The sequence below is a fragment of the Ascaphus truei genome, chromosome 2, assembly GCF_040206685.1.
Source record: "Ascaphus truei isolate aAscTru1 chromosome 2, aAscTru1.hap1, whole genome shotgun sequence".
In the NCBI taxonomy this organism is placed as follows: Eukaryota; Metazoa; Chordata; class Amphibia; order Anura; family Ascaphidae; genus Ascaphus; species Ascaphus truei.
Window position 1 is genome coordinate 104979495 of NC_134484.1, and position 12851 is coordinate 104992345.

The 12851-nt window shown below is 39.5% G+C and overlaps 1 protein-coding gene and 1 long non-coding RNA gene across 5 annotated transcripts in view; both read right to left on the minus strand.

Annotated features, from left to right (window-relative positions):
• Positions 1-923: 923 nt before the first annotated feature.
• Positions 924-12851, minus strand: part of LOC142484363 (uncharacterized) — a 116306-nt gene continuing 104378 nt past the window's right edge. Inside the window, exon 2 of the long non-coding RNA XR_012797828.1 lies at positions 924-2653. This is a non-coding gene — a long non-coding RNA (uncharacterized LOC142484363). The remainder of the gene's footprint in view (positions 2654-12851) is intronic.
• YTHDF3 (YTH N6-methyladenosine RNA binding protein F3) overlaps positions 924-12851 on the minus strand; it is a 34989-nt gene continuing 23061 nt past the window's right edge. For all 4 annotated transcript variants that reach the window (XM_075584030.1, XM_075584031.1, XM_075584029.1 and 1 more), the window contains one exon: positions 924-5150. In XM_075584030.1, the coding sequence (XP_075440145.1) occupies positions 5127-5150 (24 nt within the window). In that variant the 3' untranslated portion in view covers positions 924-5126. The remainder of the gene's footprint in view (positions 5151-12851) is intronic.

Consider the following 12851-nt stretch of genomic DNA (forward strand, 5'->3'; position numbering starts at 1 on the left):
TTGTAATGTCCTTTAATTTTTGGAGTGCTATCAACATATACATTTGTTCTCATCTAAATTAGCATGCGGAAGGCTTCTATTCCATCTTATTCAAACTGCACTATATGCTCAAGTAGAACTCCATTTTGTGTCTATGCTCCACTTATGTATAGACACACACACACCCACCTCACATGTTCTCTCAGCCTATTCTCCGGTCTTCAAAGATCACTCAGCATTTAAACATGTGGGTGCCATACTTAATATTTTCTGTCTTCACTTAAAATGACGATGGCCAAAATAAAGAAAAATAGTTTATAATGAAAGAATTCATTACTTAAAAAAACAAAACCCACATTTTTCAGTTTATCATTAACCATTTGACCTTCCATTTCAAGCACTTTCTAGTGTCCATGGCTGGTTAAGGATCACTTGGATACCACTTCAATATAGTAGGCGAAGGTTTAAGGAGTGCAAAATAAAAAACACCAATATAAACACCAGCTAAAAGAAATAAATGGCAATTATTGGCTTTTAACCGTTTATTTTCCAGCTCTGAAAGGACTGCTTTGCTCTGCTGTATTTGTATACAGTATAGGGGATATTTAACTTGAGTTGCATACATAAGATTCATTTATACAAGACTGGGTCACCACAGTTCTCACAAGAGGCAGAGTGATGCAGAGGCACAACTGTGTAATACAACTGAATTCTCCCTGTAACCAGATTTGAAAAACATACAGAGTTATAGATCAAAGAAATGCTTTATTTCTATCACGTGCAACGCAGCCAGATTTTATATCTGTATGCTACGGGTGAAAGAATACCAAATGTGAAATGTAACTTTGTAGTAGGAAGAATACCCCTTTAAAAACAACTGCAACTGAACAAGTTCAGTAGTTGCAATAAATTGTATAATTCTACTACACATCTATACACAGAGAAAATATCCAAATTGATTTATTTCAATCCAAATGCCATTTTATATATTTTGATATAGGTATATAATAAACCGTTTATTATACAACCTGACCTAACTTAGAAAGATTTATTAAAACTGTTAACTTGTACAATAACTATATTTTACGCTTTGGAGGGATACAACTCTTAAGTTTAAGAGAAAAGACGGGTAGAACATAGGTACATTAGCTCCTTAATACTGGCAGTACTTGGGGAATAAACATAGTGTAAATGTTTCTGCAGTGTTGTAGCTTTTTCAATGTATTCAACTTCCACATATCTCCTGTGTTGTTCTAAACAGGTAATACTAGCTCAACAGCTACTGCTGAATGTTCATACATTCTGTAGTCCAACGAATACTGGTCTCTGAAAAGACATCCTTATTTAACCTGCAAATGTGATACTAATGGTCAGGCTGCTCATTATAAAAATACTATTGAAAATGGAAAAGGGTCAAAACATTATTCCCCACAGTACTTAAAAGGGACATGCAACACATTAAGTCCTGATGGATGTAAAATAAAAGGGAAACCAATCAAGCACAAATTATACAGAATATTTGCTGTTATTGCAGTGCAACGTTATACATCAACAAAGGCCAATAAACATGCAGGGGGAGTCTACTTTTGATTTTGAATATACCATCCTGCTTAATCGCCAGCTTTTTCTTCTGAATATGGGAGACTGCAAGGACTAACAAAAATAATTAGTAGATTACTTGTAGTCTGTTCTATCTGTTAAAGGGGCAAACCCTCCTATGTCCAAAGTGTACTAATGGCAGTAATATCTTTACGGAGTCACACCTGGGTGATTAATGACCTTTTCCCAAAGCGGACACCTACAGGTATTTTTGAAGTTATCATGTAAATATGGAAAGTCGACACTTGGGAGGTGTTTGATTTCCTCTGAATGCTCCCTTTTGTCTGAGACCCGTGTCCAGTAAATGCGTGTACAGCCAGAGCGCTTTACTGGCTCAAAGAAGACAAGGTGGGTAAAGACAACACTTGACAGACAGACAAACACTTTCACATTCAAAAGTGCAAAAGTGCAAAAAGGTGCCCATTTGTTTTACATATTTTCTGATATATAGAGATCTCTATTTGACAAAGTTGTTTTCTTGCCAACTATGTGGGATTGCACCTATAAAGGCTTTTTATTAAAAGAATGCAAATAAAAGGTACCAGCAAATCCATCATATCAGCCCTAAACCTGTCATTTATCCAGCATCTTGAGTAGTTGGAAATGCACTTACAAAATGCCAATGTTGCTAAAGTCTGAGTCTAATAGAACAGGCATTAAAAAAAAACATTTTTTTTTAAACAATGAAAGACCAGACAACATTAAAAAGATTCAAATTACAGCATATCAAACCATTTGTGTGAATGTTTTGGTGTGCTGCATTTCTTTTTATCTTATGTTTGTATTGGGATACACACCTCTGCTTGCGTCTGCATTTAGCATGTATGTGTGACACCCCCCCCCCCTCCTAAATGGTTACTAGCAGTGTTAGTGTAGGCCCACCCTGGGTTGCTATGGGGATCCAGACGTCACGCAGGGGTATTTAAGGAAGAGACACAGTTCTGGACGCTTAGTTTCCAGGAGGACTGGGAGAGTAGGCACCCATGTTCTTAAGTTGATAGAATAGACCAGACCCACCTACTTTAATCTTCTAGATAGGGACACCAACATTGTCAGTTAGGATCCCTAGAGTAGACTAAGGGAGTCCAAGATACGTGCCAAGTATAAAATGGCATGAGCTAGAGCAGGGGTGCGCAAACTGGGGGTGCAAGATTTTCCTGGGGGCACAGGCAGTTGCAGAGGCCCCGCGCTCTTCCCCAAGGCATTTAATTTAATGCCAGGGGATCAGGTGAGGCCACTGTAACTCTCAACGTACCAGGATTCAGAAGTGTGGTGACGTGTCGCCATGGCAATGCGGCATCAGCAGGACCATGTGACGTCACGTCACGCCACGCCACGCCACATGACCCATCCCCATGGCAATGCGGTATCAAATGACGCCGAGGCGTCACGTCACCGAGGCCATTTGATGCCGGAAAACAAGGTAGTGGGGCGCGAGCACCGGGGAGAGCAGGCAGGTGTGGCGCAGCGCCAATAGTTTGCGCACCCCTGAGCTAGAGGTGCCTCAGTAACAAGAAGTCCTGGATGCTGGCGGATTTGCTCTAACTCCAGATCTGTATCTATATTCCTTTCAGGCTGAAGTGGACGTAAACATAACAGCTAAAAAAGTATTGGGTTACGTATACAGGACCCCCTAGAATCCCCAATGGGCTTAGTATTAGCGAAATAATGAGGAAAGTAGTTCCAAAAGTATTAGGAGGGGGCCCAGGTCTTATCACAGTAAAGGAACAAGATATGTACCTTCACTCTAGTGTAAAGCAAGGGCACTGATCGAAGAACAGTATTCATGCCTGATGTAAACATGCGTGTCAATAGGTGGATGAACGGCCCCTACGTTTGGGGACAAATTACAGTTATGCTATAAAAGTGTCTGGCGCCCATTATTATACAACCTTGCTGCCTCATCGCCCGGCCGCATGTATTCCAACACCGAGTCAAGGTAAACTATGCGGAGTAGCCATATACACACACCACAACGTTGTAACCTCCCTAGGGAGCCGGGCAGGGGGGGAGAGGAGGGGGGAGATTTACATAAGACTTACAATAAATAAAGTGAAATAACACATACATGATATTCTGTCACTGTTCATTTGCTTCAGAATTTTGCCCTTAAATTTGCATACCTAACTCTGAATAGCATGACAAACATTCTTTAGAATTGAAGATATAACACAGAAAACAATGTGGCATTGACCCCAAATTTCCACTTGTGAAGACTGATTCTTTTTAAGCCGTTGTAAGAAAATTTCTAGTCACTGCCATTTTAAAAAGGCTCATATATTTTACATTACTATATTTCATTGAATACATTACCAGAATATACTAATTATTTAATTACCAGTAGCTACTAATGATTTATATGAACTAGATAAGAGATGAAAAATAGGCACTCAAAAATATATTGGACAAAAGTAAGCAGGTTGGGGCTTTATAAACACTAAACCTACTCCTACAGAGCCCACCTAAATTAAAATGATTAGTTTAAGCAGTGGATAAAAAAAGAGCTAAGGAGACCAAAGACATAGGGGAAGGAAAGAAAAAGAAGTGCCAAACCCCAAACGTATACTTGCTAGTCAAGAATTATGTTTATTAAGCTAGTAAACCAGCTATAGGAGTAAATTTCCACTTTAATGAGAGCGCTTGGTCAGGCTTGCAAACACCCAGGAATATGAATTGAAGGATTTTAAATGTAGTTATAAAGGTCAAAAAAGTCTCTTTTGAACTGAGGTACATTTACTCAAAACATTGAGATTTGTTACACTGAGTGGTAGCAAACAGAGGATACTTGGATCGATGCTCATGTTTGCCCCCCTCTTTCCTTTCAGAAGAGTCAGAAGCATAGCCTGCTTTTGGCAGTAAAGGGATTCGGTAAATATTGTTACAGAAATACAAAAAATATGCGTTAAAATAGAGGTGACCACGAAGCTGCATTTTAATATGCTCTTACACCAAACAGTTGAAACAAAAAGAAGAGGTCTCCACTGATTCGCAGACAGCAAATTAATTTGGCTAAACTGCAGGTTAAATGTTTGTTTGCCATACAGTATCAATGTTACTACAATAATTTGATAGACAACTAGAGTTTACTCCAGAATTAAACATGGCATTATTCATTTTTTAATTTTAAACAGCTAATAAAAAGGACACCAGAAAAATAAAATAAAAAATAAAGCAGCGTGAATCTCATAATCTAACCACTTTCCTAATGGTCGTTAGTATTTAACTCATTCAAAACGATAAAGGATCCTTGCATTCAGTGAGTCTTCTGCGCCTTAGCTAGGATGCAGGATTACGAAAAGACAGCAGATACTGGCAAAAGCTTCAGGACAGAAAGTGCTTGACGAAGTTCTCAAGTGTGTTTGGTGAGAGAGTATAAGGGCAGATGCACTGATGAGAACCATCATGAGAAATAAGTCAATTTTGTGTTAAAGTGTTCAAAGACGTCACCTTAAGCAGAAATAAAAAGCATTATGTCGTCTTCGACAAAGTAGGCATTTCTAGAGTCTGCATCATTAGTGTTGTGATTATAGCAGGAAATCTCCGTACGATTATTGTTTGTTTCGATTTCTCTCCTGCAAAATTAAACAGAAAAACACCAGTTAATCGAGGAGGTAGGAAGCATCAGGTTTTCGAATGGCTTACAGGTTAGCTGGCAGATTACGTCAACAATATGAAATCTAAAGCAGTGTCCGCTTACTAAACTATGAGCAGCTTTATTCTACATATAAAATGTTATACATTTGGGTCTGAGACTCCCTAAACCAGGGGAGCGCAATCTATTTTTCCTGCGCCCCCTGCTGGCTTTCCCCCTCCCACCTCGGCTCCAGGCGTCATGACCTCACGGCGTCATTTGACGCAGCGTTGCAATGGCGACACGTCTCCAGAAGCCGTCTGAGACAAGTTAAGTGTAGTTTACAAAGGCCTTCGCCTCTTCCCCTGCACTTATTTTAAGTCCCCTCGGGAAGCGCGCGGGGCCTCTGTAAACCCCGCGCCTGCGTCAGACAGACAATCTCGCGCCCCCTAGTTTCCGCACCGCAGCCCTAAACTGCATGAGAAATACCACACAATCTAAAACACATACTGCTTTCAGTTTATGTACATCGTATAGTTAAAGAAAGAACGCTACAAATCTTTAAGTGACTAAGGCTGAGCTGTGAAGAATTTTACATTTTTCACAGTCATTAGAAATAAAAGCTCTGTCCCTAGGTGGCAGTTAAACGTTTTTAAATCTTCTCACTAGTTAATCCCAAACATCTATGTATTACAATGGTAATTTTTCATTATCTAGTTGCACTGGTGAATATCTGTGACTTCCCTATGATTGGTATTTTAATTAACTCCACTCATGCCAACATAATAAAAATACACAACATGCTGGTGTCAAGAAGAGTGCAGGGCGCATATCAACAATGATGTTGCATTTTAATTTTCTCTTTCACAAAACAGTTGAAACAAAGAAGATCTACGTACAAATTGAGTGATGACATTAAATAAGTTTGGTTAATCGGCAGCTTCATGGAGCAATTTGCCAGGGAATTTTTACATAATTGGAACCAGGAGGTCGCCGGTTCAGTATACTTACTGGATCTTCCTCCAGCAGAAACAATATTGCTTTCACATATTGAAGGATTTGCATGCCAATAGAAAGCTGCACCATTGGTTGGTTGCAGCTTCTTACTGGTTGACACTGGCAGCCATGTTGGATTCTCCATGAGGAGCACCAACACCTTCACCGGTAATTATTGTAGAAACCAGATGGGCCATCGACTCTGAATCTAGCAAGGTTCAGCATTGGAGACCACCTGGATCCAATTATATATATTTAAAAAAAAAAATTATATTTATTTCCCGAGACTGCCGCTAATGGTCATGAGTGAAAACCACACAACATTTACGGATCAACTGATCAGACCACCACCGGATGCCGACTGCTGTGACAGTCACTGAACGTCATAAAAGTGCATGGCAACAAAGATCTCATAGTAGATGTTTTTTTCCCAGGGAAAAAACATTTTCCAGAGTCGAAAAATACTTAAAGGATTGCAAGAGAAAACTACGGTAAGTTATGCAAATTTATTTAATTATACAGTGATCTTTGTTATGGTGCTTTATACAATTTATGATTGGGGCTTACATTACTAAAGCTATTTGACATATCCTAAAATTAAGGAAACAATGATTAAAAGGAAGAAAATGCAATTTAGTAAAAGCACTTCTAAGTTAAACTTTGTCCAACTGAAATAATAGCAGTGAGGCCTTTGTGACGATACATATTTGTTTTCTGAAAGGAAATTAACAGAAATATAAAAAACAGGGTTGCAGATGACAGTAATATTTATTTTTCTAATGTATACAATATTCAATATATGGATCCCAGCAGCCTGTCATGATGAGACAATGCACAAGGCGCCAAGTAAAATAAAAAAATAAGTCATTTCAAGACTATCACATTTAGATGTGTTGGTTGATATCCACTCAAAGACAACACCTGGATCAATGATGTAACCAGAATGAGCTAAGTAATCAGAGGTCAAGTAGCGCATCCAACTCTATGCGACTTCTAATTCAATAGCGACTTTGCAGTTCTAAATAATTAGATGAGTGCCATTAAACCTGTGCATAGTAAAATTAATCATTGCTATACATTGTTTGATATTTAAGAACACCTGACTGAAAATTCAGATTGTGTAGGAGCACAAGAATAACTCCAATTTCCCACCCATAATTCTGCAACAAGAACTGTTTCAGTAGCATTGCACCAACATGACAATATATGAAGAAAATAAATACTCAGCATGTTCCTTTTTTCCAGGAATAATGTTATTGCTAAAGACAAGACCGATAAATGAGCCACCTAGTGGTACTATGACACGCTTTCTATTTGGACAACTTTGTCTGCACAGATCTTGCATGCTTTATTGTGATAGCAAAAGTAACAAATACCATATTGTCCCTAGGAGTCCCAATTCTTTTATGGTCTCAACAATATTTAATTTGCAAACTGCGTGACCATTGCTTTGTAGTCATCACCTTATTCCCTATACCCATTGTAAAGAGGCAGTCCCTTTCAGGACAAAGAAAGTGAATGGAGCACAGTGACATTTTTAATAGGATAACTCTAGCGGACAAATGTAAATGTTTATATTTTAAAAATACTTTACGGTAAACAGAAACTTTCAGATTTTTACAATCTTTAACATCTTTTAATGATAAAACTGTCAGTCCTCAACATTAGACCATAAAAAAAAAAAGTGAAAATAAGTCACATTTTTACATCACCGACACATTATTTACTTGTACAGTATGTCCTGTTACATGGGGCTGCCCCTGTAAAGGAACAATCCATGCAGTTTTCTACCACAAACCCCCCCCCACCCCCCCCAAGTTTTTAATATAGAGTTGAAGCTGGGTATCTGAGGAGCTGAACCCTGTTCATTTCAGCTCCGGGGACCCCCTGCTTCCAGAGATACTAACCTATGAAGGGGGTGTCAGTTTAAAGTTTCAACGTCACATGGACCAAATCGGAAGCCCGGGAGCTTTGAAAAGCAGCCATAACATGGCACCCACTACGGAGGCAAGTACATCCGAAGCAAGGGGTCCCCAAAGCTGAAATAAATGGGGTTCAGCTCCGGAGACCCACTGCTTCCATCCTGTATTTTAAAAAAATGAAGAAAAAAAACCAAACCAAAAAAAAACCGCTTGGATTGCCTCTTTAAAATGGCGGTTTCCTAACGTAAGCTTTAACACCACAAAAACAGGCACAAAAGCTTCTGCACCAAGCACAGAACATACCAGAGAATAAACAATAATTGGTGCTTTTGTTGGGGATTGTACCCAAGGCAACAATGCAGCAACAAATTTATGGCTCCCAAGATCATTGTTGAATTTATGTCAACAATGGCTGCCTCTTTCGAGAGAGGTAAAATATTACTACAGGAATGCTGAAGGACTAGCTTAGTTGAGCTGCTCCCTCTGTAGAAGGTGCAGCAGGTTAACATTCCACGCTCAACTCTTCTGCTCACCATGAGCAACATTTTCTCCATGTTTTGCAGTTCTTTCTTCTTGGGACTTACACATTGCTCTACCTACACGGTCAGTGAATAAAAAATGCTGGAGGATTTTAAAATTAACCTCTAAATTGAAAAATGTGATCTTCAAATTTGATTTTAAAGCTAAATTCTCTCGCATCGCAAAGTGGACAAGTGGTTGATCAGTATTTTAAGGAAGAGTACTCGTCGGTTTTGGAAAATATTTAGAAAGGAAAGGACAACTCTAAAAAGCAGCCCAGACACTATCTAGGCAGCTTGTGTTATACAACAGGGTACAATGCATAACCGCAGAAAAGAAAAAACAAACCTGTTCAGCTGGTCATGTTTCAAAGTTGGGGTTACCAATAAAGCATTAACTAGGTTAAAGCAGTAATCTCTCAAATACACCTATAAAGTTAATCTATGAAGAACTCCTATGTCAGTCCGCTAAAAAGCATCGCACCGAACAATAAACTGTATAAATGTGAAGGACATTCTTACGTATTTAAAAATACATATGTATTTAGATTGTAACTTCCATAAACATTTTACCAGGAGAGAGAAAAATATCTACTTTTCAAATATGGATACTGTATGTTGTTGCATAACAATAAAGTAGTTCAAAATGTTAGTAGCCAAACTGGTCCTGGAGAAATGTAGATTTGTTATAGGTTGCGATACCTTTTAGGGGCCCAACAGTAGAGATCTTCAGAGTAAACTATAGTACGGAGCTTTCAAAACCTCACGTGTCTTCTTCAGTATAGCCCAACAGTACAGTATTGAAAGCCCTTTACTATATAATTTCATCTAAGGCCTCGATTATACCAGATGCCGCTGAGCAGCAGCGCGATCCAGTGATGTCACCCTGTGCTGCCGTGCGGCATCTTGTTCAAGGAGCCTCGGCAGTGAGTGAGACAGGAGAGGAGATAAGGAGGCGTGGCCGTGAGCGGTTCGCCCTCATTGGCTGAACCGCTGATGTGACATGGCCGTCGCCTGCCAAAAACAATTTTGGAAATCCTCTTCAAAAGTCGGCCGCTCTGGAGCTCCAGGTGGTGCGTATGCCGCTACAGGTATGTTTGCTTTGTTTTTCAGCCTCGCGCAGGCGATTTTAGGTATAATCATGGCCTAATGTTGGACCTCAGAAAGGTATCGAAACTTACAATGAATCTATAGAACAGGAAACAGACATTGACACGCATGCGTAGATCACAACACTTGCCGGATGGAGTCCTAATGCAGAGGTCTGAGACTATTAAAAGTGCAGACTTAGCCCATGATGTGTTTTGAAACAAAAACACTAGTACATATGGAATAATGTGGGATCCCAGCACACAAAATTATTTGAATTAAAAAAAAAAAAAAATTACGCAAATACAGGTGATAAATAAAAGCAACTTGAAGGTGTGGTTACCACAAGTCCCAAAGTACTTTTAAATCAGCAAAATGGGAAAAATCCATTCAAAAAATTAAATCAGTTCTGTAGTATTAAATACTGTGTGCATATTGTGTTTTAATTCCGAATGCCATTTTTAATATACTAAATCATCCTCTGGTTGCTACAGCAACCATTTAGAACGTTATATCCACTTCCTCATTTGAAACAGTTTTTGGCACACCTTTTTTAGCTCAGCCCTTTGGCAACAAAGTATCACAAATAGATCTGTTGCTATGTTCCAACCAGCAGACTGTCTATTATTCTGAAAGCTGTAACAATGTGTTACACCAATGCAATGTTACATTGCAGCTGCAGCATTTCACAGACTGCAGCATTTCACAGACTGCAGCACAAAGTTAAAAGGTTACCATTTACTTTAAAAATCCTGATTTTGTGTATACAGATTTATAACAGGAGCACCAAATGATCGCCCGTTTAGTTAAGAATGTAGAATAATATATTTTCACATATACAAATAAGAACAAAAGAATTTTTTTTTAAAAAGTGTGTGCGCGCATACACATATACACAAATTTTTTTCTTTTGTTCTTATTTGTATATGAGAAAATGTATAATTCTACATTCTTAACCAAGCGGGCGATCATTAAAAAAAAAAAAAAAAATCTCTATATCTCTATATCTCTCTCTATATATATATATATATATATATATATATTTATATATATATATATATATATATTATATATATATATATATATCTATGGGGCGGGTAAAGTGGTATTGCTGCTTAACAGAGAAACGTTTTATTTTTTTAAACTAAATCAATATGCCTGCATTAGTATTCCAGAATAGCCACAGTAAGCCCTCGGCTAGGCTCTTCGCTTGCGTGCTGAGGCTCAGGGAAAGCGGGTGCTTTCCCTGGCCTTGCGGTTGCTTGCCCTGCGCGCCAGGGGGCGGGACGGGGGAGGGCCAGTGGCAAGCGCGTGAATTAAAAAATCTGCTAAAACCTACTCTAATTGCGGCTGTAGGGGCTCAGTGCCAAGCATGAGCGAGCGTCAGCACGCTTCAGCAAGCAAGCGCTTACCATGGACGAGGCCTAAGACTAAGTGGTAACTAGGGTTACAAAATGAAAATGCTGTATGGCAACAAAGTAAAGCATCTTTATGAAAGGTATTGCGTGCTAGAGTCCGATACAAGTGTTACAAAAAGTGAGAGTCAGAAAATTCAGAAAGAATGGCTCACGAATGTAATGAAAGTTCAAAAAATAAATAGCCTTGTGTGCGGCACAAAACCATATTTAAAAATCCTTAGTCAACTGTACCGTTTCTTTTTAAAGTCAATAAACTAAACAATCTCCACCAACCAGCGTGGTGATGGGGGGCAAACGTTTTTGGGCTATTTCAGACCTTCTGGTCCATTACCACATTACAAAAAGGACTCTTTTTACATACAGAGACGAGGTACATACATTAAATCCCACATTAGAGGTGGGATCAAATGTCGCACCCACATACGCCAACATCTTTATGAATGACTGAACAGAGATTTGTATATGGACACCATGACTGTGCGATGTGGGCACGTTACATTAACTTGTTCTTGTTGTGGATGGGTGATGAGTCCACACTACGGCAATTCGTAGATCACTTAAGCCAGGCATTAGATGGGGCAAACTAGCAACAGACGTCTTCAAACCGACAGACAGGAACAATCTGTTTCATTACAGAAGTCTCACTCAACAGGGACCATCTAGGGACTACCCTATAGCCAGTTCGTTCAAACGACAATGATCATTAGCAGAGCGCAGGATGTCAGTGTGGGATTAGACAAGATGGAGACCAGGTTCTCTGAAAGGGACTAACCCTCTTCATTACTGAAAAAACAAAAATGGGACAGACTAGAGTGATTGACCTTTTAAAGACCAAAATGGATAGAATAATGAAGGAATACTCGGTCCCCTTTGTTTCTACCCACAATGCCCATAGTGGCAAAATCAAGGACATTGTACATAGACAATGGACCCTCTTTCCGCATGATAAACAACTTAAAGCAAAGGTTGCAGCACCTCCATTTTTCTCATACAAAAGAATCAAAACCATTTGGGATACGCTAATTAAAGCGGACGTAGGGGATTTCACTACCCAACAGAGCTTCCTAGCAAACCCCAAACATGGTGCATACAGGTTCTGCAGCTGCTCACAATGTAACAGTATACAGGAACGAGGTAGCTTTACACATCATAAGGCTGCGCTTATTGTGCTTTGCGACCGCGACATCACTCCAAAACACATCCATTGAATCCGTCACATGTGCTTTATAGTAAGCGCAATGGCGACGGAGCAACGTCGCGACCAAAAATTTGGAAGCCAGCGAATTTTTTTTTTTTTTTTTTTAGAGACAGTCGTCACGTGACTGTCTCTAAACCAAACATAGAGCGCTGCCCTCCTGCCTGGTGACGTCACTGGCCTTGTTCCCAGCGATGTCGCTTAAAACTAAAGTTTAACTTTCACCAGTGGCAACGTCATCGGTCGCGTCGCCGTCACTATAAACGCAGCCTAAGAGAACAAACCTTCTGCATTAAACAATACATGTCTGTACAAGTTTGTTATACACCTCATTAAAATGTCCACGTGGTCTTGGATATGTGGGGGAAACAACGTAGTTTATTAAGGATAGGATCGGCAAGCACAAGACAGCGATACGCAGAAGAGATGGTGAGACTCCGGAAGCACACCACTTTGTTCATGCGGGCCATAATTCTAGCCAACTGTTTTTCTAAGTCATTGATGGGGTTCCGAGACTATGGCAAGGTGGCAATAGATCCAAATGGCTTCTACAAAAGACAGGCT